Genomic DNA, 27,144 nt, shown 5'->3' with positions numbered 1-27,144 from the left:
ATTTTAATATATTAAGGAAATTCATTATGTAATTTACACTTATTTTAAAAGATGCTGAAAATAGTAAACATTTGCACAAAACAAACTTCAAAGTGAAGTTTACGTCACCTACACATACTCAGACATATATACTCACTTTTTTTTTTCCTCAGGGTCCACAGGAATAGATTTGTGCAACATCTCAAATTCTTCTTCATGTTGAATAATAGATTTAACATTGACTTGAACCCCAGAAATCTTGATAGTAGGGCCCCTTCTTTTCCCTGGTCCTTTCCCTGAGGAACATCAATTTCATATTAGTGCAAAAAATGTTTAATTATGTATTATGGAACATAAAAGGGTGAATATCCCAACCACCTACTTCCTTCCCCCAAGTTTTTACTTCCTCAGTTTAGATTTCTTGCCTCTTATTAGTTCACAGGAATAAAGTGTAAATGAAATATTCAATTAACATTTTTGGAAATATCCCCAAATTATTTTCAAAGTTAAATATTTAAGACTTCCTTATCCAGTGGTAATTTTCTTTTTCAAGTTTTAATATTTGATTCATTTTTCTTGCTTCCAAAATTAATAACAAGAAGAGGATTTTGGAGGTGTTGAAAAATTAATAGGACTTCCAAACAAAATGATTTCCTGAATGGAGGAAGGCAGTACAGCTCCCACATACCTGCTCTAGTAAAAAACTAAAGATAGTACCATGGTAAATAATAAAACCCAATGAAAAACTACAGTGACTTCATCCACCCAAAGACTGCACAAAAATTCAGTCAGAAGTCAACATACAATAGGAAAAGGATTCCATTAGAATGTAGTGCCAATATACAGCAAACAACATAGAAGTTTCCCAATGAGAAGTGCCAAAGACACCTGTAGGATATAAGGCTCTATATCTGAGGGTTACAAGAACAATGGGCTCCCACAAGAAAGCCCCATAGTGCTCAAAAAACAACACGTAGAATTTGGAAGTAAATGGGGTTGGCAATGTTTGAAATGGGATACCTCAGACCCAGAAGTTCTAAGATCCCTAGCACTCTGACATGAAATACCAGAGAAGTCTTGAAGAAACAGAACTCTGAATATCAAAGATCCAGAGAAAGCTAAAAACTACCCACACTCTTAGCAAAGACAGAACCCTGGAGGTGAACGTCAGTGTAGGAACCAAGGTGGCCTAAGTCAAGACCAGTAAGGTTGACCATCCCACCCAAAAGCACAAAAGGGAGTGGAGTCTGGCTCTGGCACAAGGCGCCAATTCAGGAACTAAGGCTGGAAAGATGAGTAAACAGAAGATACCAACCACTAAGAATTATTATGGATCCAGAGATACCCAAAAATCCAAAGTAGGAGAGAATAACTCCATAACAAATGCAAGGTCTCAAAGGAAAAATGAATGTTCCCAAAGGACTATATGAATACCTAAAAGAAATGAAGCAAGAGATGAAAAATTAAATAAAAACTCTTGGGGAAAGAAGAAAAAAAATAGCTTAGAATAGAAAGTTGTATGCCTTACCCAAGTAATAGACTATCTGAAAACCAAAACAGAACAAACAGAAATCAATGACTCCATCAGAAAATAAGAAATATTATGATAAAATAAAATTTAAAAACTTAAATAGAAGGAAATGTAAGATATCCAATATAAAAAACCAGTCAAGGAGAAGAATCACTGGACTCCCTAAAAACCATGATTAAAAAAAAAGTCTGGATAATATAATTTAAGAAATCATAAATAAAAACTGCATATCTATTAGAACCAGAGGGCAACATAAAATTAAAAATCACCTCATAAAAGGAAATGTCCCAGGAATGTCATAGTCCAAATTCACAGCTTCCAGATTAAAGAAAAAAATACTGCAAGCATCTAGTAAGAAGCAGTTCAAGTACCAAGGGATCAGTCAAGGATCACATAAGACCTGTCAGTTTCTAATAATAAATGAAAGGAAATCTTAGAATACAACATTGAAAAAAGCAAAAAATATGGGCATACAACCAAGAATAAATTACCCTGCAAATCTGAGTATCATCCTACAGGGTAAAAAAAAAAAATGCATCTTTAATAGAATCGAGGATTTTCAAACATTTATGATATAAAGATCAGAACTTGGTAGGCACTTTGAAATGGCAAACACAAGAGTTAAGAAAAACCTTAAAAAGATAAATTTATTCATTCAAGCAATTAGGATGATGTGCTAATCTAACAGGGGGAAGAGAAACAAGTGTTACTGTCAGAACTTTAATGTCTTCAAAACACATATGGAGGGGCAGCTAGTTGGCCCAGTGGATAAAGCACTGGCCCTGGAGTCAGGAGGACCTGAGTTCAAATCTGGCCTCAGACACTTGACACTCACTAGCTGTGTGACCCTGGGCAAGTCACTTAACCCCAATTGCCTCACCAAAAACGAAAGAAAACAAAAAAATATGGAAGAGGATGGGGGAAGAATTAGTTTTGTTCTGAAGGTTTTAAGAAGTGAAAGGAAAGATGTGAAATTAATACATTAGAGCATAATAGAAGAAAAAAGAAGATAGAACTTATTCTCCATAATATGGGAAAAGATTTAAACATGCACATGTGCTTGCATGCACGTGCACACACACACACACACACACACACAGTTTAGTTGAGAAATACTCGACAGAGAGCCCCCCCCCCCCGAAGAAATACTCAACAGAGAAAAAACAAAAAAACCTCAACACAAGCAAGTGAGGAAGGTTAAGATGGAGGAAAATACAGGGGAGGGAAAAGGCAGAGAGGAAGAAAGGAGGAATATAATGGAATATTACTGCACCATAAGAAATGACCAAGAAGCATAAAGAGTTCTCAGGGCACTGGATTATAGGAGTATATATCTGCCCATTCTGGAATTGGGGGAGGGGATAGAAAATATTGCTTCGTTATTATTTTTTCTCCAAAGCTCAGCTGGCATTATTTTAGGCTCCAATCACTGCAATCAGTTATGCTGGGCTCTTTTTGGAATACTGAAGCCTATGATGAAGTATGCTCACCATCTACCGACAGTGCAGTGATGGAATCCAAATGCAGAATTAAAAATATATACATTTTTGGACATAAACACTGAATGGAAATTTTGCTAGACTATTCACATTTGTTTTAAATATTGGATAGGACTTATTTAATCATCAAGAAAATGCAAAATATTAACATCTTAGTCCATAAACAGTAACGTCTTTCTTTTTTTTTTATTTTTTTTTTTGGGGGGGGGGCAATGAGGGTTAAGTGACTTGCCCAGGGTCACACAGCTGGTAAGTGTCAAGTGTCTGAGGCCAGATTTGAACTCAGGTGTTCCTGAATCCAGTGCCGGTGCCTTATCCATTGCACCACCTAGCTGCTCCCCCCCATCTTTCTTTTTAAAAAATTTTGAACTTAAAAATTTTTTTTAAAAGAGCATTTCAGTATACACAGAACATGAGGATTCCCTATTAAAATATAAACATCCATTTCACGCAGCTTGCTCTTTTAAAAAGTACATAATTTTACATGTTACTTTCAAAACTACTGTTTATCTGTGGTTCTCTTTTAATTTAATGTTTCCATAGCCGCCACCACCCCTATTGTTTTACAATGTTAATATTCTTCTTGTATAGACTTTTTGATATGAAGTATCCATGAAAAACATAATTTTTTTTAAAAAGCCTAAATAATATACTTCAAGAAATCATAAATGAAAATTACCCAGATACTTTTATAGTACCACATTTCATCACAGGTCCTCTAGATACATGGTTGGTCAGAGTTCTTAAGTGTGTCAGTTATCTTTCTTTATAATACTGTTTTCATTGTCAAAATTGTTCTCCTGGATCTGTTCACTTCACACTACATTATCTCCTGCTTCCTAGGATTCTCTGAAATACTCTCTTTGGTCATTTCTTATGGTTTAGTAATATTCCATTATATTCATATAACACAATTCATTCAGTCTCCTCCAATTGATGGGAATCCCCTTGATTTTTTCCTCTTTCTCCTCTCTTCCTTTTCCCCTCCCCAATACTTTCCTCTATCTTAAATTCCTTCTTCACTTGCTTGTGTTGAGGATTTTTTTCCTGTTATTTCTCTGTTGAGTATTTCTAAACCAAACTGTGTGTGTGTTTTCTTCTAGTTTTGCTCACGTCTCTTATCTTTTTTTTTTTTTTTACCACTTCTGTTGTAGGTTTTTCTTGACTCTTGAGGTTTTTTTTTAATCTCAAAGTTCCTATTCAGTTTTGGTCTTTTTATCATAAATGCTTCAAAGTCTTCTATTTCAACAAAGGTACATTTTATATGACTATGATGTTTACTCAGCTTTGCAGGTTAAGTTATACTTGGTTGTATGCCCATATAGTTTGTCTTTTAGAATCCTGTATTCCAAGATCTCTTCTCATTTGTTAAAGAAACTCCAAGTCTTCTATCATCCTGACTCATCCCTTGGTACTTAAACTGCTTTTTTCTCAATGCTTACAGTATTTTTTTTTTGATGCAGAATCTCTTTTGATTTGGGCTATGACATTCCTGGGACTTTTCTTTTGGGAGCTTCTTTTAGGAAGTGATCAGTGAATTCTTTCTATCTAATTTTGTTCTGTTTCTTTTTATTTTTCATTGTTCTGTTTTGTTTTTACATTACCAACAATTAACAAAATAAAACAATAAAGCAAAAGCTAAGAATATAGTGACATTCCTGGGAATATTCTTTTGGGAGGTAATTGGTGGGTTTATTTTTCATATGCTCTAGTTCTAATGGACCTGGCCAATTTATTGTTTCTTGAAATATATATTATCCAATATTTAAATCATGGTTTTCAGGGATGGCAGTGATTTTTAAATGACCTCTCTTTGACCTGTTTTCCAGGTCAGTTGTTTTTCTTTTCTTTTTTTTTGGTAAGGCAATTGGGGTTAAGTGACTTGCCCAGGGTCACATAGCTAGTAAGTGTTAAGTTTTTGAGGCCGAATTTGAACTCAGGTACTCCTGACTCCAGGGCTGGTGCTCTATCCACTGCGCCATCTAGCTGTCCCCGGGTCAGTTGTTTTGTTTTGTTTTGTTTTTTGTTTTGTTTTAGTGAGGCAATTGGGGTTAAGTGACTTGCCCAGGGTCACACAGCTAGTAAGTGTTAAGTGTCTGAGGCCGGATTTGAACTCAGGTACTCCTGACTCCAGGGCCGGTGCTCTATCCACTGAGCCATCTAGCTGCCCCCGGGTCAGTTGTTTTTTAAATGAGATCTTACATTTTCTTCAATTATTTTTTTCTGTTTTGTCCTAATAGTTCTTACATCTGGTGGAGCTACTGATTTGTTTGGTCTATTCTGGTTCTCAGGGAGTTCATTACTTAGGCAAGGATTACCACTTTCTGTTCTAAGATATCTGTTCCCCTTCCAATTTTTTCCTTCAGAAGCATTATTTCATTTTTAAATCTATTGCTTCATTTTCCCCAAGGAGGAAATATAAATACATATTCAGTAATAAGTACATATTCATGTAGTCCTTTTGGAAAATCTTTTTTTCCCCCAGAGTCTCTTTTAATAGTCATTAGTTGCTACAAAGTTACTCCTTTTTTGAGATCTCTAGATTTAAATTACTTGTTGATACTGGTGAGTGTTTTTAATCTATATACTCATCTCTCCCTCTTCCTTGATTGAGGCTTTGTGTCAGGTGCAGACCCTTTCTCTTCCCCATCCCCTCCAATGGGCTTTTGGTTAGTATAGTCAATTCTGTTGGTTTTGATCTGGGTCATTTTGGTTCTTTCACTCATCTTCACCTACAAGAGTTAGCTATCTCCCCTGATCTTTGATGTTATCTTCAGGACCTTCTTTGGTGCCTCAGGACAAAATGTAAGGGACCTTAGAGCCAGTTGGCCTGGAAATGTCAATGTCTGAGTATTGCCACACTTTGTTGGTTGCTATTCATTGCATAGGTTCTATCCATGATTCCCAAAGTCCTAACCCTGGGGCTTTCTCAGGGCAGCCTGCTGATCTTGTTTCCTCCAGATACAGAGCCTTAGGAAAAATGTGTCTCTAGCAAGTCTTTAATCACACTCAAGAGTAACCCAACCTGGTATTGGCTTTGCCAGCAGCCTTCTTCCTGTTGCCCTTGGACTTCTGGCTGACTTTTTGTGAAGTTCTGGTATAGAAATAATTCACTTACTATAGTTTCACATTGGGTTTATTGATAATTATTAGTGCTTCAAGGTTTTGCTGGAATAGGTATGTGGGAGCTGGGCAGTCTGCTACATTTTTGGGCAGCCATCTTAGCCAGAAGTCCAATTATGCTTATTTGCTAAAAGTTTTCTTTTCTTCTGTTTTTATTAGGGGTGGTGAAAGCAGTAGTCATGACAACCCAGAGGAGGAAGGAGCATGGAAACATTTTTTTAATGCATATGAGAAACAAAAAAAAAGTTAAGAAGTGCATACTAATAAGTAGAACACTTCTGAAAATTAACAGGTAGAATTGGTAGACACATACATATTTTTTAAAGCAAGCAATACAGAATGGAGTTGTACACTTTCATGTTTTGCTTCATACATGGAATTGTACCTTTTTTAGGGCTTATGTTTAGAATTTTAAAAAAGAAAGATTTTTAAAAGAAAATTTCAGCATCAGTTCTTTAAATATTTCTAATAATAAAAATTTTATCTTATAGGTAGTTCAAAGAAGTTTCAAATACTTTACAAGTTATTCACCCTGCTAATCTTAAAATGATTTCTACTAAAAGAATGGGTAGGTTAAAACTTGATATCTTATAGCTAAGACATAGACAAAGACATTAACTCTTGCCTAACGTTAAAAAGAAAAAAATCATTGGGGTTCAAAAATAAAAACCGATGCCTACTAACTAAATGATGCTATTAAATGACTCAATTTGAAATCCTTGAGATCATTCTACTTTTTGTGGTAACTAATGTATCTCAGAAACTAGGCAAAGGTTTTTCCCCTGAGATAATGAAATGGCCCTGGTTTATTGTAGTAACAAACAGACAAGTATTTTGTGATTCTTATATGAAGAAATCATGACAGCAAATTTCAGTTTCCATCAAACTCAATGATTCCTAGCTGACCTACAGACAAATTAAAATGATTTTCACCACTAAAAAAGAAATCAGGGAGATCCCCACGCATTGGGGAAAGAAGGGACAGGCAAATGTGGAATGTTGTAGGAGAAAGCATTGGACAACAAAAGCTACAAGACGGACCACACAAGAGCTGGTGGATTATAGAACTCAGGTTAAGATCTATGTCCACTGCTGTTCTACAGTATTTCTAAGAACCACGAAATGAGTCACAAAAATAAAAAACATCATCAATGGAAAAAGCCACATAAGTTCTTCCCCAGAGAAATAGCCGCAACTATAGGCCAAATCCTATTGCAACAAAAATCTCACTACAATAAAAATATTTATAAAATTTAACCAATGATATACTTCAAGCACTGTTCTATAAAATTAAATCACAATACAACCACATAAACTGAACAACTTTTCTTAATTTATAAAGACAATAGGGGGCAGCTGGGTGGCACAGTAGATAAAGCACCGGCCCTGGATTCAGGAGGACCTGAGTTCAAATCCGGCCTCAGACACTTGACACTTACTAGCTGTGTGACCTTGGGCAAGTCACTTAATCCTCAGTGCCCCACCAAAAAAATAAAAAATAAATAAAATAAAACATTCCTTGTCAATTTATAAGGACAATAATTTGAGCTTTATGTCAATCCAGGATTACTACCGCTACTTACTTGGTCCACAAAGCACCACTCATCCAAAGCTAAAATAGAAATGGGTTACAATAACTATCAAGTCAGCGCTTCCTGTTGTCATTCAACTTACTCTGAAACCTTTGTAGCACAACAAAGATAAGAATGCACTAATAATATCTTTCTTGTTGAATGCTACCAGCCTACAATTCATTCATGTTCTTTTTTCAAGAAATTGAGTATCTCAGTTACATTTCTTCCTCTCTCTCTCTCTTTTTTTTTTTTTGCGAGGCAATGGGGGTTAAGTGACTTGCCCAGGGTCACACAGCTAGTAAGTGTCAAGTGTCTGAGGCCAGATTTGAACTCAGGAACTCCTGAATCCAGGGCTGGTCCTTTATCCACTGCGCCACCTAGCTGCCCCTCTTCCTCTCTTTTTCAACCCCTGCTTTCATGGTTAGTGATTTATTTTTAATAACACATGTTGATGTCCCTTTGATTACCTTGGGTTCTAACAACCTAAATCTTTATTATCATTCATCTACCCAAAGGGTTGGCATACCACCACTTTGCTAGTCCCATAATCTTGAACTCAAATTCCCCTCTTAGATCATTGTTCTATCTCACCTTCCACCTCCATTTATTTACCTTCTCAGCCTTACCTCCATACTACTGAATGCCACGGCTCTAAGTAAAAAAGTAACATTATTTCTCAAGTGGGCCAAGACAGAATACTTACTTGTGACCTTGTATCCTACTCTCTCTCTCTCTCTCTGCCTCTCTATTATATCTAAACTGATGAATCTCTTTATTATATACATGTGTATTTGTATTTATGAGTATGTGTGTGTGTGTATATATATACACATATGTATGTATGTATGTATGTATGTATGTATGTATGTATGTATGTTTGTATATATAATTACTTAATCCCTCTCCACATTTTAGTCCCACATTTCCAAAAACCTGCTGACATCTCCATTCAGATGTCCCACTGACATCTAAAACAACCAATTATCTACTCTTCTAGACTGCTTATCTGCCATGTTTCCTTAGTTCTGATGAGGGCACCATCTTGAAGTCAACAAGGTTTGGAACTTTAGAGGCATCCTTCACTCTTTTCTCTTCCTCGGCTCATACATCCTCTTGCTGATCCTACCTCCAAATCACCTCTTCCATCTACCCCTTCTCTCCATGGAAAAGGCCACCATTCCTGTTCAGAACTGGACTAGTATACTAGTCTCTTAATTGTTCTCCCTGCTTTCAGTCTCTCCTTTTCCTGATCCACCCTACACATGCATTTTATGTTGTTCCTTGATCACTCTACATTCTATCCATTTCAGTTCATTGCAATGTATAGAATGCAAGCCTTTCTCACCCTTTCCTCATACAATTTCTAGTTTGCTTACTATATATAACTCTGTCCTCCATGAAGCCTTCCATCACATTACACACAACCTGTACTCATTCTCCATTGTTCTATCCCTCCTCAATTGAATTTACATACATATTTCTGCATATAAACATATACTAATTTATATGTACACACACACACACACACACACATACATATATAAAGAAGGGGGCTAGGTTATATATCCTACCCCTAGTAAAATGTAGGATCTTAGAGGCAAGGTACTGTTTTTATTTTTGTCTTTCTTATCACTAGTGGCCTATACATACACACATATACATATACATCCACACATACGTACAATGATTGACTAAATGTTTATTGCCCTGAATTGAGTCTATCATACTATATCCACTGAATTCCTATTTATCAAACAATATTTATTTGTCAACTTCTTTGTTATATATGTATCATCTTTAGTTCTCCATAAACTTAAAATCACTGGAGATGGCACAAAGGCAATGTCAGAACAACTGAAGCAAATAAAGAATTAGGAAATGGAACTACAGCACTTGTGGAAATTTGGGACTACATGTACCAGAGTTCAGCAGAATGACCTTCAGGACTTACCTTCACTGGCATTTTCTTTCAGCTGTTCTTCATATTCTTGCATTGCTGACACACAGCTGTTATGAATCAATTCACCCAATCTCTTCAGATCTGCTACAGACTTATCTACCAGCTCAGCATCCCGAGCAATGCACTCCAGACTGTGGAATGACAAATTTAAGACACTTCAGAAACTATTCCTGATTTTCTAATATTGGACAGAGACCCCTAGCATCATTGCCCTCCCACCTACTTTTGTGAGTAAGAGAATTTTTTCTGCTCTATTTTCCTCACTCTTAGCATGAATGAAGTATGTGAAATTTTATTTTCTATTTTTCAAATAGTACTTGAAATATTCTAAATATAGAATAGAGGAACAGTTTAAGGGTGTTTTCCCCCCACATATGTTTAAACTACCTGGATAGGATGAGCAAGCATTAACTAGTATTCTGTACTGAGAAGTACATCATACAATACCTGGAAGAGTATTCACGTTGATTAATTCCATTGACATGTGATAATGATGAGCTCTTTAAACTTTGGATATCATGTATGTTCAAAGAATCTTAGAGACAGAAGGGACTTCAGAAGTCATCTAATCCAACCTATATAGCCAAAAAGCCCTTCCATTTCATCTCTGACAGGTGATTTTCTAACTTCTTTCTTAAGACTTCTACTAATGAGGGAAGCATTACGTCTTGAGGTAGCCCATCATACCAGGAGAAGCCATAACCACCTTCATTCAGGATACCAGCCTCTATTAATGAGTATGTAGGATACACATGAATTCACTTTTTTGGCTTTCATATCATAGTTGACTCAGACTTCAATCCACTAAAACCCCAGGGGTCTTTCAAAGATACCCCTGTCTAGCCATGCCTTCCCTTTCCTGTACTCGTGAAATTTATTTTTTAAACCCAAATATAGACTTTTACATTTATTTCTGACTTTATGGACTTCAAAATAATGCCTCTATTACTGTCTCATCCTGGAACTTCACTTAATTCCTGAGATCTTCTTGCCCCAGAACATCCTAGTACCCATGCAGCCTTCTCCCCTTGGAGTATTCCTCTTTAAGTCAGCTCCCTGTCTCCCATTAGTGAATTCCTCTGGGAGGGAAGCCTGCTTTCCCTCCCCTCCCAGCCGGTTCCTAACTTTCTAGACTTCAAAACAACACCCCTCCAATGAGTACCTTCACTCCCTCTTCCCCCACCCCTATGTTTTTCAGCCTTTTATGTTTTTCCTCCATTAGAATATAAGAATATAAGCTCCTTGAGGGCAAGGATTGTCTTTCTTTTGCTTGTATTTGTATACCCGCTGCTTAGCACAGTTTCTGGCATAGAGTCAACAACTAACAAATACTTTTTCCACTGTGACCCAGGTACAAAAAACGTATTTGACGTTTCCTGTAACCATCCAGGAGAACATGTTGCCTGCCACAAGATGACATTTTTACTTATTAATCCAGCTAATTCTAAGATCCAACAGGTTCATAGCATTCAGACCTGAATAAATACAACATCCCTAATGAACTAATTCTATTCATTATCTAAACCAGTCAGCAACCTTACTTCAAAACATCTAAAAATATCAGGGTTTTAAAAATAATCTCACTATAGAAATGTATCCTACCTATACAGATACTGACCTAGGAGTTATGTTTGTTGGCTTCTGATCCTGCATGCAAAACTGTGTGCTTATATGATTTTATGCAATATGTATATGTATTTCAGTATACCTGTCTGTAAATAATGGCTAATGATATTTGTTTCTAAAGGGACAACATCCCTTCTCCAAAGAAGAAGCTACACGAATTCTTAATTTCCATGTACTAGAACAGATATTTATCGGTAATAATTTACTCATAATTTATTACTATTAATTTATTAGTAATAAGAATCAGGACAATTTCCCTTAGATCAGTAATATGACTCAAATATTGAAAGATCTGTGATCTCACAGATTTGGAAGTTCTTTCTATGATGCAATTCATAGCCTTCCCATCTTGTGTGAGTCTTGTTTATGTCTTCCCATAAGTTTACCACAAGGAGTCCACCCAACATGGGTTTGTTATGTATTGTATTATATGTGTATAGAGTACAAATGAAAGGAGAAAACTAGACTACTTGAAACAGCTTCAAATTCAATACTGGTACACTCTAAGAAGTATAGCAGAATATGTTAAAGTAACAAACCTAGTTTTTCACTTTGGAATTGTTCAAAATCTAATGATTTGAATGCAAATTGTATCCAGTATTTTCTAAAGAAAGGTAAATGATACCATCACTACTGCATATAAAATATCAAAGAGTATTTTTTTTTTTTGCGGGGCAATGAGGGTTAAGTGACTTGCCCAGGGTCACATGGGTAGTAAGTGTCAAGTGTCTGAGGCCAAATCTGAACTCAGGTCCTCCTGAATCCAGGACCACTGCTTTATCCACTACGCCAACTAGCTTCCCCCAAAGAGTATTTTAATTCAGTTAATAAAGTTTTCATGGCATTGGTTAAACTGTGAATAAAGTATTTGGTGGACAACTACTATTGAACTTACCGCTCAAGAGGAAGCCCAAATTTCTTATATGCTTTGATGAACCTAAGAAAAAACCAATAAAGATGCATAAGGAAGAACTAGATTAAAATGACATAATATTCTAAAATACATACTTTCAAGTGTTCCTCACTTCACTCCGAGTAACATGGAACACTGTGCAAATACCTACAGTCTTTGATGTAAATTCCATTCTATGAATTTTGGAATTGTCATGAACCCAACTACATTTATGCCAATTATTCTAATCCCAGTTTCTCTTTACTTCAGTCTGTGCAGACAAGAAATATGGAGCTAGGGAAAAAAATGTGGTTTGGCACCAGTAAGATATATATAGCACTTTAAAATAGAAAGATTGTAAGAAAGTGGTCTTACAAGACTATACTTCAATAGTCCTTTAATAAGTGCTATGTGCAAGATCCTATGCTAAGAAGTGGGGGTACAAAGACAGAAGTAGACCCAAGTAGTAAGCTCTTTAAAAAGGTGTAGTTAGAGACATACACACAACCAAGCAAAATTCAGAGCAGTGAGTAAGTAAAGAGGTGAGAGAATGTGAAGATGCTGGGCTTTCTTTGAAGTATTAAAACTGAAGAGGGGAGGTGAAGGGGAAAACGGGTTCCATTTTGGACATTCTTAGTTTGAGATGCCTATGGGACCCTGAGGTAGAAATGTCTAGGAGGCAGTTAGTCATGGGAAAATGGCACTTGGGAGATAAAGAAGAGCTAGAGATATAAATCTGGAAGTTGTCTGCACAGAAAATTAAACTGACAGGAGTTAACTAAAAGAGAAAGTCTAAGGAAAGAAGAGAAAATGGCCTGGGACAATGCCATAGGATATAACCATACTTGGGGAGTGAGCCACAGATGATGATTCAGCAAAGAATACCAAGAAGGGACAGTCAGACAGGTGGGATGAGAAATAGAAACAAGCAGGATAGGGGGCAGCTAGGTAGTGCAGTGGATAAAGCATCGGCCCAGGATTCAGGAGGACCTGAGTTCAAATCTGGCCTCAGACACTTCGCACTTACTAGCTGTGTAACCCTCACTGAGCCTCCAGAAAAACAAAACAAGTAGTATAATGAAAGCCAAGGGAGAAGAGAGCATTTAGAAGGTATCAGTGGTGCTGAAAGCTATAGAAATTTCACACAGGATGAGGACTGAAAAAGGCCATTGGATTCAGCAATTAAGAAATCACTGAAGAAGAAATTTTAATCAAAGAATGTGGTCAGAAGCTAGATTGCTTAGCGAGTAAAAAATAAATATATGGTAAGCCAAAAGTCAAAAAGGGGTCTGATGTATTACTTTTTCAAAGTAATAACTTTTTGAAAATTATGTTTTTAATTTTTTGACATTTACAAGATTTGAGTTTTCACATGTAATATAAATTTATTTCCTATATATACTGTATATGATGCTATGTTACTGTAAATTAAAAACAAAACAAAAAAGGAGTTATTAAATATTTGTGACTTTTGATCTACCCTGTAGAAGGTGAGAAATTGGAGACAATTAATATAAGCTACTCTTGTCTGCTTTTTCCCCCTGTGTTTATGAGTGGGGGAGGGGGAAAAGGAATTGTTTTGTTATTTTAAATTTGCCTGTGAAATAAAGGAGAGCAGGGTCAAGTTTACTTGACCTTTTTAAGGGTGGTGGAAACCTAAGTATGTTTGTAGACAGAAAAAAAAAAAAAAGCAGAGGATAAAAAGATTAAAGTTTTTTGGGTAGCACTCAGAAACAGAGAATGGAGTAATGGTGGGGCTAACCTAGGAATGAGAACTGGCAAAGCATAAGCAGCAACAAGACACAGGGATGAGGGATGTCAGAAGACAGTGTTGAGTTAAGCTTGGTAACTAAAGGGTCATATTTCAAAGGAAAGAAAATTTAGCCAAACCAAAAGGAATGAACTTCAAAGAACAGAAAGGGGTGGAGTGACCGGAGGTTATGAGGACAAGAAAAGGCTTAAGAGGAATCCAGTAGAGGAAGAGATGTAAGGATAGGAGGTTATCAAAACAAATAATATTACCTTCACTATAGCCACTAGAACACATGCAGTATTTCTCCATGCACGATACTAATTATTTTAATGCTAGAGATGGCCAGTTCATTCAGAATTTTTTTTTTGCTTGTGTCAAATAATGTTAGGAGTAACCAAAGAACAAAGAGCAGCAAGAAAAGCTGAACAAGACGCAGAATCACCAGAAGACATTAGAGTCTAGGTGTGACGGAGGAGGGGTTCTGTTCCACTCTTCTGGGTTATTAGAATCCAGCTATGCAGCCACAATTTTAATCTTCCAATGCAAATTAGTGTTTGCAAACTGACTGCATTCATGTACTATCAGTTTATTCAAAGTAGCACATAATTTGAAATAAGTATGACTAGAAGCCTCTACTAACCTTCGAATCTCAGCATCTGTAAATCCCTCTACAAGGTCTTTTCTGACACTCCGAGGACGTCCTCTGCGCTTTGGCCTCTTGTCATCATCAGTATCATCTGTCTCACTCTCTGAAGCAGAAGATCTCTGGGCTCTTCTTTTGGATTCAACATCTGAGTCACTATCATTAGCCTGAGGCTGAAAGAGTCAGAAGCAGGTTGATGGTGTAACAAGTGCCAAAGCCTATCATTCAGCTGTGACTTAAAGAACTGAGTTTGAGTTTTATTTCTGCCACTAAGTAGCTATGTGAATTTGGGCAGGTTCTTTTTCTTCTTTTAGCATCAGTATTCTGATCCATCTGAAGGAGCTATAATAATACCTACCTTGTAGCCGCATAGGGTTGTTGTAAGGATCAAATCAGAACAGATGTGAAAGTATTTATGAATACGGCTATCTAAATATAAAGTGTTTAAATGATATTAACAAAATTTATATTTATAACATTTTACTTGTGCTTATATTAATATTGTGGCCCTCTTTTCTAAGTATTTGTAATATATGTGTGATAATCCAATATGGATATAACTGCCTTTCTAGAGATTGTCTGCAAAGCCATTTTGAGTCAATATAAAGAAAAACTTCCTAACAATTAGAGCTATTCAAAAGTGAAATGCACTGCCTCAGTAGGTCATGGATTCCCATTCACTAAAAGTCTTCAAACAGGAGCTAAATGACCATTGGTTGGGAATGTTTTAGAAGAGCTTCTTGCTCAGATTTGTAGTTCAGTGATTCTGGGATCCATGATGATTAATAAATCTGATTCCATAAAAGTATGTTACAAAACAACAACCACTCAAAGTGGCAACTAATTTTGCAATGTTTCTCCACTATTCTAATTTAAAGCCAAGTCTCAAAAGTACTTTATACTTCATTTATAGGTTTATTATCACAGGAATAAGCAACTTATATTTGAAAGGATAAGAGATTTCTTTTTAAAAAGCTTTTAAAGACCCTTATTGGACTTCCCAATTTGAGTAGAGCCATTTCCTTCATTCATAAATAGGCATGATTATCTCTTCTCTCACAGAAGCTACGACATATTGAAATGATATCTTTCCCTTGTCTTTTTCCATTAAACTTCAAATTCCCTAAGGGTTATATTTTCTCCATTATATAATGTAATATAGTATAGTTATATATAACATATATGCATTTTATGTTATATTTTGTATTATATGTGTATAATATATTATATTATAGTCTATATTTAAAACTTTTATTCTCTACATAACTATACAAAAACCCAAGTAATGCACTCTACACATAAAACACATTCAATAAATGTTGATTCATCCTGTCTCTGAGGATGAAATGAAATCTCCATTTATACCTATTGCAGCCTCTCCCCAAGCCCCCCAAATAGCAAGTAATTTTAAATCTTTAATTATATGCAAAAACCTAGATGGGATCTATCCATCTTTAGCATTACAGTCTCTACCGGTATTTATTTCATTATTATCTCAAATGGTCACAGTATAATCTGAAGAACCCTTTATATGCACAAGAAATTCCATTCCATCTTGTTTGGGAAAACAGTTTAACCCTTTTATTATTCCTACCCTTTCATTTATCTTTGATTTTTCCCTGTTTACTGACTGCTTCCCTACAGCCTACAAACATGCCCATGTCTCCTCCATCTTCGCTTGATACATCCTTCCCCACTAGTTATCATCCCATATCTCTCCTTCCTATTATGGCTAAACTATTTGAGAATGCTGTCAACAATCTCTTTTTCTCTCTTTTTAACTCTACATTTTGGTTTCTGACCTCACCATTCAACTGAAATTGCCATCCCTAAAGTTATCAGTGATCTCTTAACCAATAAATCTAATGACCACTTTCTCAATACATAACTTTCCAGACTTCTCTGCAACCTCTGACATTATCCATAACCCTCTTCTCCTTGATACTCTCTTAAAGTTTTCAGAGAAGCTACATTCTAGCTGTTCAATAATCTAACTAGGTCTCTTCCTAACTCTTTGACTAATCCTTCTCAGTTGTGTTTTCTGGATCTCCAGATCACACCCACTAATCCTGGGTGTACCAAAAGGATCTATTGAGTACCCTCTTCTCTTCTCCTGGCATACCATTTTACTTGGAAATCTCATAGCTCCTATTAATTCTGTTATCATCTCTATGGCAACTAGGTGGAACAGTGCACAAGGCACAAGATCTGGAGTCAGAAGGACCCAAGTTCAAATCTGACCTCGGACATTTACTAGCTTATGTGACCCTGGGCAAGTCACTTAACCTCCAGTGCCTCCAATAAATCAACAGAATAAAATTTTAAGAATTAATTTAATTTAAAAAGGAATGTCTTGGGGAAGCTAGGTGGCACAGTGGACACTTGACACTTATTAGCTGTGTGACCCTGGGCAAGTCAATTAACCTCTATTGCCTCACCAAAAAAAAAAAAAAAAAAAGGAATGTCTTGTAGGTAAAAACATCAATATAGAAAATATAAAAACAAATCCAAAGATTTTGCTTATAATTTGAATGAAATACACAATCCAAATCTGCAAGTTTATATGGTCATAATTCCTTCTACCCAACTGATTCCATTCCACCATAAAACAGTGTACCTTTTTTGTGGAGCTCCGAATTCGGGGCAGCATATAAATTTCTTCCAACTCTTTCTGTCGTTCTTCCTCCTCTACTTTCTTCCTCTGATCCTCTGGAATTATCTCATCCCAGTCCTTATGTGATCGTTCTTCCAACTCAGTTTCTTCATCTTCCATGGTTGCAAAATTGGCCACCTTAAAAGAAAAGACCCAGCACTTTGAAAATGATAGCACTGGAAAAAGAGTCTAGCTGGGGCAGAGCCAAGATGGCGGAGGAAAGGCAGTGAGCTCTCAAACTCATGACACGATTGCTCCAAAAAACATCCAAATAACACCATAGGAAAATGCCTGGAGCAGGAAAACTCATAGAAGAATGTGCTGAAATCATCTTCTAACCAAGAACGGCTTGGGTCAGAAGGAGGGAGCTGCCGTGCTGAGACAGGAGTAGAGTCCAACCCCACAGTCACCCTGACACAGATCCAGTCCCAGGAAGGCCTCACCAGAGAAGGAGACCCCCAGAGCCTCTGAATCAGCTGAAGCACCAGTGTTGTCTGGAACTAAGCTCATGGTCTGGTGAGTGAGCTGAGCCCTGGGCAGGGGGGAGACTACAGAGGTCTATGCTGGTGCTAAGGCAGAACTTGGATTTTACACCCCTACTGAAAACCAGGAGGTAGGCTCCAGTAGCAGTAGCCCAGGTGGGGGAGGGGCACAGGCTCATCAGAGCTAACAACCACAACACACAAGGCTGGTTGATTAGCAAGTTGGTCTGGGGTCATCTACAAACCAGGGAACAGGCCAGGCAAGTGAACAACCTGATCCTCCTTAAATCATACTACCTTGGACTTCTTAAGCTTGGGATACTGCAGCCTGGAAACAGTGCCCCACTTTAAGGAGCTAAAAGTCAAGTAAAAGAAAGGCAAGATGAGCAGACAGAGAAAGGTGAGGACCATAGAAAGTTTCTTCAGTGACAAGGAAGATTGAGGTGTACCATCAAAGGAAGATGTCAACATCAGGGCCCCTATATCTAAAACTTCCAAGAAAAATATGAATTGGTCTCAGGCCAAAAAGGTGCTCAAAAAAGACTTTGAAGATAAAGTTAGAGAGGTAGAAGAAAAAATGGAAAGAGAAATGAGAGGGATGCAGGAAAGACATGAGAAAAAAGTCAACGGCTTGAAAAAGTCAAATTGGCCAAATGGAAAAGGAGGTACAAAAGCTTTCTGATAAAAATAATTGCCTAAGAATGAGGATTGAACAAATGGAAGCCAGTGACTTTATGAGAAACCAAGACAAAATGAAGCAAATCCAAATGAAAATGATAGCACCTTCCAATCATAAAAACCTGACATTTAAGTTTATTCAGTGTTTTAAATATGACTTTATATTTCTATCAAGATAATAAGATGCTAGGAGCAGCTAGGTGGTGCAGTGGATAAAGCACTGGCCCTGGATTCACGAGGACCTGAGTTCAAATGTGGTCTCAAACACTTGACACTTACTACCTGTACGACCCTGGGCAAGTCACTTAACCCTCAATGCCCCACAAAAAAAAAAAAAAAAGATAATAAGATGCTATGACTCAGAATATCAAGAAGCTGAGATTTCAAGATGCCTTGTTCCCTGGGATGAACAGTTCTGAAGTAACATTCTCCCTTTAGGTCAATGAGCAGGAGGTTTTCCCCTACTGGATAGCAAATAAAAAAGTTACTTAAATCCTCCTTGGTCCTAAGGGTTAATTAAGTGCTATCTCCTCCTTACCCACCTGCATTTGGTCACACATACTTTTTTCTTAGTTTCTAAAACTTATGGCAAAATGTTAAAGCAGGTTTTTAATTTTAAAAAATCAGATGATGAGCATTATTTATGTTATCTTTACACATATAGTATTATCATACTCATTTCCTTCTCTAAATTATCCCCCATTAGAACTTTGGAAAAGACTGAACACAAACATAAATACAAAAGTCTTAGATGTTTTATACTTGAATTATATTCTTAGTGAAATGAGATGTCTGATGTTAATTGGAAAATTTACACAGGTTTTAATTAAGATATAAAATGCTGAGTCCATAATAAATGGATATTAATACCTCTATAAACGTGATAAACTGATATTCAATAAGAATTTTAAGTTTTTTAGAGTACAAAATTCAAAGCAACAGTTGTTCCTCATTACATTGGATGCTTTATTGACTTTTAATTAAAATACCAAATATCAGAACCCAGCTATTTTAAAGTGAAGGTTTTCCATTTTGAACTTCAAAGGTTCTGCCCTACTAGCAAAGCATACCAATTTGTTCCCTGACTTGGAATGAATGAGTATTATATTAATTCAGAAAACTGACTTTAGGAAAAGAAATCGACTTCAGATTTAAGAAAAGGAAACCTTGGGGCAGCTAGGTGGCGCAGTGGAGAGAGCACTGGCTCTGGATTCAGGAGGTCCTGAATTCAAATCCAGAGTCAGACACTTGACACTTACTAGCTGTGTGACCCTAGGCAAGTCACTTAACCCCCACTGCCCCACAAAAAAAAAAGAAAGAAAAGAAAAGGAAATCTTGACATGAAATATTCAAGAATAATAAACTAGAGCAACCTCATGTGTTTCTGTGTATATAAAGGACAAAGTGACTGCACATTTTGCCATTTGATATTTTTTCATATCTATTGAAAATTACTTCCTGGGACAGAGAATAATATATAAAAGAATGCCAAAGCCCAAAACTCATCATCTTTCCTATACTAAGTCTGTCTTTCCCCCAAACTTTGTGATTCTACTGAGGATACTATCACTCTCCCAACCACCCATTTATCACCCAGAATCATCTTATTATCCTTCTCCCTTATCCCCTATATAAAATCAGTTGTAAAGACCCACCAGATATCACTACATTTCTTACATTTGTCTTCTCTCCACTTATATGCCCTCAACTTGTATTATATTACATTCTTGTATTAACTTATATTCCTTATCTCCATTTCCTGGATTCCTTCAAGTCTCAACTAAAATACCACTTTCTATAAAAAGTTTTTCTTGTTCTACCTTAATGCTAGTGCCGTCCTTCCATGGATTTTCCCTAATTTATTGTGTGTATAGCTTATTTGTGCATAAATATTTGCATGTTGTCTCCTCCATTAGACTGTGAGCTACAAGAAAGCAGGGACTGTTTTTTTGTCTTTCTAGAGCTTAGCATAGTGCCTGGCACACTGCAGGCACTTGATAGATGTTTATTTACTATTGACTGTTGCAACAGCCTCTTAATTAGTCTCCCTACTTGGTCTCTCTCTCTCTCTCTCTCTCTCCAATTCAGCCTCCACACAGCAAAATAACTATCCTAATGAACAGGTTGGTCAATGTCACATTCTTGCTCAGAAACCTTGAGGAATATGTTAAGTGTCTTGCCCTGGGTAACACAGCCAGCATATGTTAGAGACAATTCTTGAACCCAAGTTTTCCTGTCTTTAAAATCAGCTTGCTTTCCTTTCCACTACTACTTAAATGAAGTCCTTAATAAATGTTTGCAGAATGAGTGGAATATGTAGAGCTCTAAGTACATATTAGAGAAAGAAGTGATAAATAGTATGTATAGAATGATTTTACATACATATACATATGTATCTTATGGTAGGCATCTCTAGCGGGGGAGGGAAAAAAGAAAAAAAGTTACGATTGCTTTATTATGTATTTAAAAGGAATAGCAGGTTGTACATAATAGATCTGCAGTTTCATGTGCTATCATCTTTTTTTGTTCTACTGTTTTATGGAAATGATTGTTTATTTCATGAATTAGAAATAAAATAAATACTTTTTTTCTAATTAAAAAAGAAGGGTTAGTAAATTACAGCATATGTAAATAAAGATGGTATCCAGCTCCCACACTCGTGGGACACCCAGGCAGAAATGAAGGTCTGAAGCTCTGAAAAAATAGATCAAATACCATGGCTGATTAAGTAAGTCACCTATATACAAGTAGTAATGAATCTGTGAAATTCAGCAAGACTGCCAAATGAGAATGTACAGAGAATGTGCACACTGAGAGGTCAAGAAGAGGATAGGGAGTCAGTGAAGGACACCGAGAAAAGCAATTCAAAGCACCAGAAGAGTTTGTCTCTGAAAACTAAAGACAGAACACTATGCAGTGGGAGAGTAAAGGCTAAGTGTCAAACCACCGAAAGGTCAAAGCGTACAAGGACTTAAGAAAGACCATTGGATTTGATGATTAGGCAGTCATGGGTGACCTTAAAGAAAGCAGTTTTAGTAAAATAGAGGTAAAAGGCCAATAGTAAGAAAATGAAACAACTGTGTGTGTGATAGGGAACTAGAGGCACTAGTTATATAGACAGTTTTTGTTTTTGTTTTTTTCCCCAAGAAACTTAGCAATGATGAGAAGAGGCAAGGCCTTTTTATGAATAAAGCCCGAAGATATATAAGAAAGAGACAAATGTTTAACAAAAGAACTAAAGAAGATAAGAGGAAGTGGGATCAAGGGCAAAAATAGAGAAATCAGTCTTCCTAAGCCATAAGAATACTCTGGTTTTGTGTCCAGGGAAAAGCAAGATAAAATGATAATGTGGAGAAGGTAGAAAGAATGAACCAGAGATATTATTTGGTCCAGCCTTGTAATTTTACAGATGTTGAAACTGAGGCCAAGACAGGTAAATTGGCTGCAAGTAAGTAAGATGCAGAAATCAAGTTTCTAGTGGGATTAGAAGTCAAATTTTATTTTTGCAGTACAATGTATCAAACCTGACACTTATGCTACATTTATAACTCAGGCCACTGCTTTGCTATGGGTGAGTTTCCTATAAAGAAACCTGACATATTTCAGGAGGCAATGTGAGGCAGGTTCCTGGAGAACTCAGGAGGTTTAGGATAAAACTTTATAGAACCAGTGTTCTTTTTAATGGTTCTGAGTGAAAACTCATCTAAGCCCACTGAATGTTAACCTTAAGATTAATTAAAATGGGGGGCAGCTAGGTGGTACAGTGGATAGAGGACTGGCCTTGGATTCAGGAGGACCTGAGTTCAAATCCGGCCTCAGACACTTAACACTCACTAGCTGTGTGACCCTAGGCAAGTCACTTAACCCCAACTGCCTCACCAAAAAAAAAAAAAAAAAGATTAATTAAAATGGTCAAACATCAGAGAAATGTAGACTCAAGCTTTGAGGAATGGAAAATGTTTTTTGGTATAGACTATTGATTGTAACAGTATATCATGATATTTTATTAACTACTATGCATTCTATTATATTTTTATTTATTAAATTAATGTTGAAAGTACATTATTGTTATTAATGTCAAAAGAAAATACACTTGCCAAGGGCAAAGCAATAATTTGACATGTAGGTGGAACGATGGATAAAATGCTAGTCTGGAAGACCTGAGTTCAAATTCAGATTTAGATACTTACTAGGTATATGTGACCCCAAACAAGTCATTTAAACTCTGTGTTGGGGGCGACTAGGTGGCGCAGTGGATAAAGCACTGGCCCTGGATTCAGGAGTTCCTGAGTTCAAATCTGGCCTCAGACACTTGACACTTACTAGCTGTGTGACCCTGGGCAAGTCACTTAACCCCATTGCCCCGTTAAATTTTAAATAAATAAATAAATAAATAAATAAACTCTGTGTTGCCTTGGTTTCCTCATTTCTAATACTGGTAACAACCTCATAGGATTGTGGTGAGGCTCAAAGGAGATAGTATTTTTAAAGTATTTTGCAAACCTCAAAGGACTAAACAAATGCTAGCTATTATTATTAATAACAACAGTAATATTACTCACACTATGAACATTATTAATAATAGTAATAGCAAATAATGTTATTTAATAGCAATAATAACATCTTACATGAAAAAATTTTTCCAAAGTTCTCATATTTTTAAAATTATATAACAAGACATTTAAAGATTCTGGAAGTAGCATCCCACTCCAGGAATACAGTTTTCTTTTTTTTTTTCTTTTTCTTTTTTAGTGAGGCAATTGGGGTTAAGTGACTTGCCCAGGGTCACACAGCTAGTAAGTGTTAAGTGTCTGAGGTTGGATTTGAACTCAGGTACTCCTGACTCCAGGGCCGGTGCTCTATCCACTGTGCCACCTAGCTGCCAGGAATACAGTTTTCAACTTAGAAAACTGAAAGGTTTGGGGCAGACACCCCAAGTGGATAAGATATCATAAAAAACCCAAATTGGCAAAAACATGTAAGGAATGATACTTATAGTTATTTTATAGTTCACTGAATAACAGGAATGGGAGTTCACACTCAAATCAAACTCCAACACTAAGGACATTTTGTTAAAAAGAACTAGATGTTGGCTCCATACCTTGAACTGTGATAGAAGCTCATCTGTTGCACTTGTTGACACTTCATTCTCTCTTGTTTCAGCCAATCGTAAAATTTCATCTATATCCATTTCCTAGGAAATTAAGAGCAACAGAAATATAATTTAAACTAAGGTTATTTTTAAAAATAGCACTCTTTAATGAAGTAATACTAAATATATTGATGCATTCACTAAAAACTATCAGTGCACCTAGGCCAACTGCCACAAAAGTTTATTCTCTAACTCCCCCAATTCTTTTCATCTCTGTAACTTTCTAACCAATCTTAACTGTTGAAGAGAATTTGAACACAAATAATTAAGTTAAAACTCATATAAAGACTAAAGAATAAGAAATAATTCTAAAGCCACCAGAACCAGTAGGCAAAAAAAGCAGAACCTTCATCACTATTCCTCAAATTGTCCCATTTAATTCTACAGAAACTTGGACAAAATAAAGTAAAATTGGCTAATACCCTTAAGTAATATTTATTCTGGAACAATCCTAAACTAAAATTCAGAATGTGCTTTCAGAAAAGAGATTCTTTAGAACTCTCAAAATCAGGAAATATATATGCATATACCTACATATACAATACCTATACACATGCATATATGCCTACATTTTTTTCCCCAATGTTTAATCACCTGAGGTTCTGACTCCTCCCCTTCCAGTTCTTTGAAGAGATCCTCTGCTCCAAATTTCAAAATAGCTGTTAGTTCTTCTTTGTTGAAAGGATTAGAACTGCGGAGGGGAAAAGGCAATTGTGATCTAAAATACTTAACATAGCCAGTCTTTCCTAACACATCTCCAGGAAAAAGATTCTATACTATCTGAACCATGAAAGATATGGCTTTAGCCTCTTTAGTTACCTTATTCATGAACACAATGGAGCTTTGTTAAGGCAGTCTCACTCTATGGTGTGAATAAAATGAAGAGATGGGCATTTCCATGTTTTCTTCAGCAGTGACCCTGCTCATCTAGAAATACTGCTAAATAACTCTGAAGAAAGAAACTCCTCACATACTTTTGGTCTTAAGAATCATTTGCCCAAGTTGTGGTATATGAATACAATGGAATACTATTGTGCTGTAAGAAATGATGAGCAGGAGGAGTTCAGAGAAACCTGGAGGGTCCTGCGTGAGCTGATGAGTGAGATGAGCAGAACCAGGAGAACATTGTACACAGTATCATCAACATTGAGTGTTGATCTACTGTGATGGACTATATTCTTCTCACCAATGCAATGGCACAGAAGAGTTCCAGGGAACTTGTGATGGAAGAGGATCTCCAAATCCAAGGAAAAAAAAAACAAAAAACTGCGGAGTATAGATGCTGAATGAACTATACTATTTCTTTTGTTTTTGATGCTGTTGTTTTTTTCTATTTTGAGGTTTTTCATCATTGCTCTGGATTTTTTCTCTTATAACATGACTAACACAGAAATATGTTTAATGTTATTATGTGTGTATATATATATATATATATAACCTATATCAGATTACCTGCTGTCTAGGGGAGGGGGGAGAGAGGGGAGGGGGGGAGAAAAATCTGAAATTGTAAAGCTTGTATAAACAAAAGTTGAGAACTATCTTTACATGTAACGGAAAAAAAAATTAAATACTTTATTAATTAAAAAAAAAAGAATCATTTGCCCAGTGAAGTGACAATCACAAAGTATCTTTCTAGTTGCTTGAGTCCAACCACATAGAAAAGAATCAAACTTTTCTCAACTAATTTCACTCTATACATTGAAATTTCCAAGTATGTTATCAAACATAGATTCAAGTCAGTTCCTTTTATTTTGTGCCCAAATAATATAAAACTTCTAAACATTAAAGAAGCAAACATTTAAAAAAAAAAAAAAGAAGAAGCAAACACCTGGGGCAGCTAGGTGGCGCAGTGGATAGAGCACTGGCCCTGGAGTCAGGAAGACCTGAGTTCAAATCCGACCTCAGACACTTGACACATACCTAGCTGTGTGACCCTGGGCAAATCACTTAACCCCAATTGCCTCACCCCCCAAAAAACAACAAAAACAACAATAAAAGAATCAAACATCTAATTCAAACCTATATCACTTCTTCCTGTAACTAAAAAATATCACATCAATTGTTAAATGAAGGAAATTAAGGATCCAAACAGAAACATTTTTATGAAGAGTAAGAAAGTTTCTGATTCTAATTGATTCACTGCTGATTAATAGTTGATAGTGAAAGTATGTCTGTGATTAAAGTCTAATAGGGAGCAGCTAGGAATAAAGGGATAAATCACTGGCCCTGGATTCAGGAAGACCTGAGTTCAAATCTGACCTCAGACACTTGACACTTACTAGCTGTGTGAACTTGGGCAAGTCACTTAACCCTCATGCCACCACGCCCCCCCCCCCAAAATAAAAATCTAGTAGGAAAATGTTAAAATTCCTGCTATAGCTGCTTGGTAGCTTACAGAGGCAAATATTCCTGTAAACACAAGTCTGACTTTCCTGCCCAAGACACAACTTCCTGGGATAAAATACTAACTCCTCTGGTACTTAAAACCCTCCACAATCTGGTTCCAGTTCTCTTTCAAGGCTTACTAAACGTCATTCTCCTTTCCAAACACTGCCTTCCAGCCACACTGGCCTATAATACATAATACTGCAGGGTCCATCTCTGCACCTTCACTCTGGCTGAGCTCCAGACTAGAAAGCTCATTTTTCTTCTTCATCTCTTCCACCTCTTAAGAATGCCCGGCTTCCTTCAAGAGTTATTAATTCAAGCATCAGTTATTCTAAGAAGCCTTCATACTCTCCAATTGCTAGTGATCTTTCTCCAAATTTCTTAGAAACTGCCTTGGATTTCTTTTGTATTTTCTTATCTGTGTTACATGTTGCATCCCCTCAACAGAAAGCAATTACTGATTTGTAAAAAAATTTTATATACCTAACACATAGTACAGTGCCTAGAACACTGGCACTTAAGAAATGTTTACTGAGTTGGAAGCAAAAGGAAAGGGTCAAGAAACAAAAAGAGAAGATAGTAAGAGCCAAGAGAAAAAAACTGGAGCAAGTGTTAGGATATAGAAAAAAGAGAAAGCAAGGAAATAAAAACAAGCCTTCCCCCTACTCAAAACAACAATAATACATATGTTAATGAATTTTTCTTTTGCTCAGTAGCCAGGAATTTCCAACATGACTTCTGAATGAACCCCTCATTATCAGGCACAGCAAAGTCTGATTGGACAACACATAATCTAAAGCCTACAATCAGCTGGATTTCTTTTATCCCCTCCTTCTGGTACTTACTTTGACCTTCCAGAATTGTTATCTAAGACAGTACGGCCTGTGGTATCCATACGCTGGATCACTAAGTGATCCAACACCATCTTCTTTTTGGCTCGTTCAATGATCTCCTCCTCTACTGTCCCTTTTGTAACCAAGCGGTAAATGTTCACCTGTAGAGCAAGGTAAAGTGAGTATTGTATCCAAAGTGTATTATGCAAATTCTCTGGATCTACCCACAGAACAATTGATGTGATGCCTCATTTAGGAGGAAAAAGTCAGTTCTATTCTGCATGAAGTGTAATGTATTTTATCCATTCAGGTAGTAGTCTTAATTAAACATGTATTTTTATTATAGCAGCACATACTCATCCTGCAATAACAGTATTC

General features: G+C 36.5%; 1 protein-coding gene across 5 annotated transcripts in view; it reads right to left on the bottom strand.

The window, feature by feature from the left end:
- Positions 1-27,144, bottom strand: part of CHD2 (chromodomain helicase DNA binding protein 2) — a 190,046-nt gene that overhangs the window by 31,553 nt on the left and 131,349 nt on the right. For all 5 annotated transcript variants that reach the window (XM_043983504.1, XM_043983506.1, XM_043983505.1 and 2 more), the window contains 8 exons: positions 26,779-26,927; positions 24,140-24,236; positions 23,495-23,587; positions 17,198-17,371; positions 14,578-14,753; positions 12,188-12,229; positions 9,658-9,797; positions 137-275 (listed from right to left, as the gene is read on the bottom strand). In XM_043983504.1, the coding sequence (XP_043839439.1) occupies positions 137-275; positions 9,658-9,797; positions 12,188-12,229; positions 14,578-14,753; positions 17,198-17,371; positions 23,495-23,587; positions 24,140-24,236; positions 26,779-26,927 (1,010 nt within the window). The remainder of the gene's footprint in view (positions 1-136; positions 276-9,657; positions 9,798-12,187; positions 12,230-14,577; positions 14,754-17,197; positions 17,372-23,494; positions 23,588-24,139; positions 24,237-26,778; positions 26,928-27,144) is intronic.

The sequence above is a fragment of the Dromiciops gliroides genome, chromosome 2 (assembly GCF_019393635.1).
Source record: "Dromiciops gliroides isolate mDroGli1 chromosome 2, mDroGli1.pri, whole genome shotgun sequence".
Lineage (NCBI taxonomy): Eukaryota > Metazoa > Chordata > Mammalia > Microbiotheria > Microbiotheriidae > Dromiciops > Dromiciops gliroides.
Note: the sequence above shows the minus strand (reverse complement) of the source record. Positions and strands in the feature narration are given on the sequence as shown.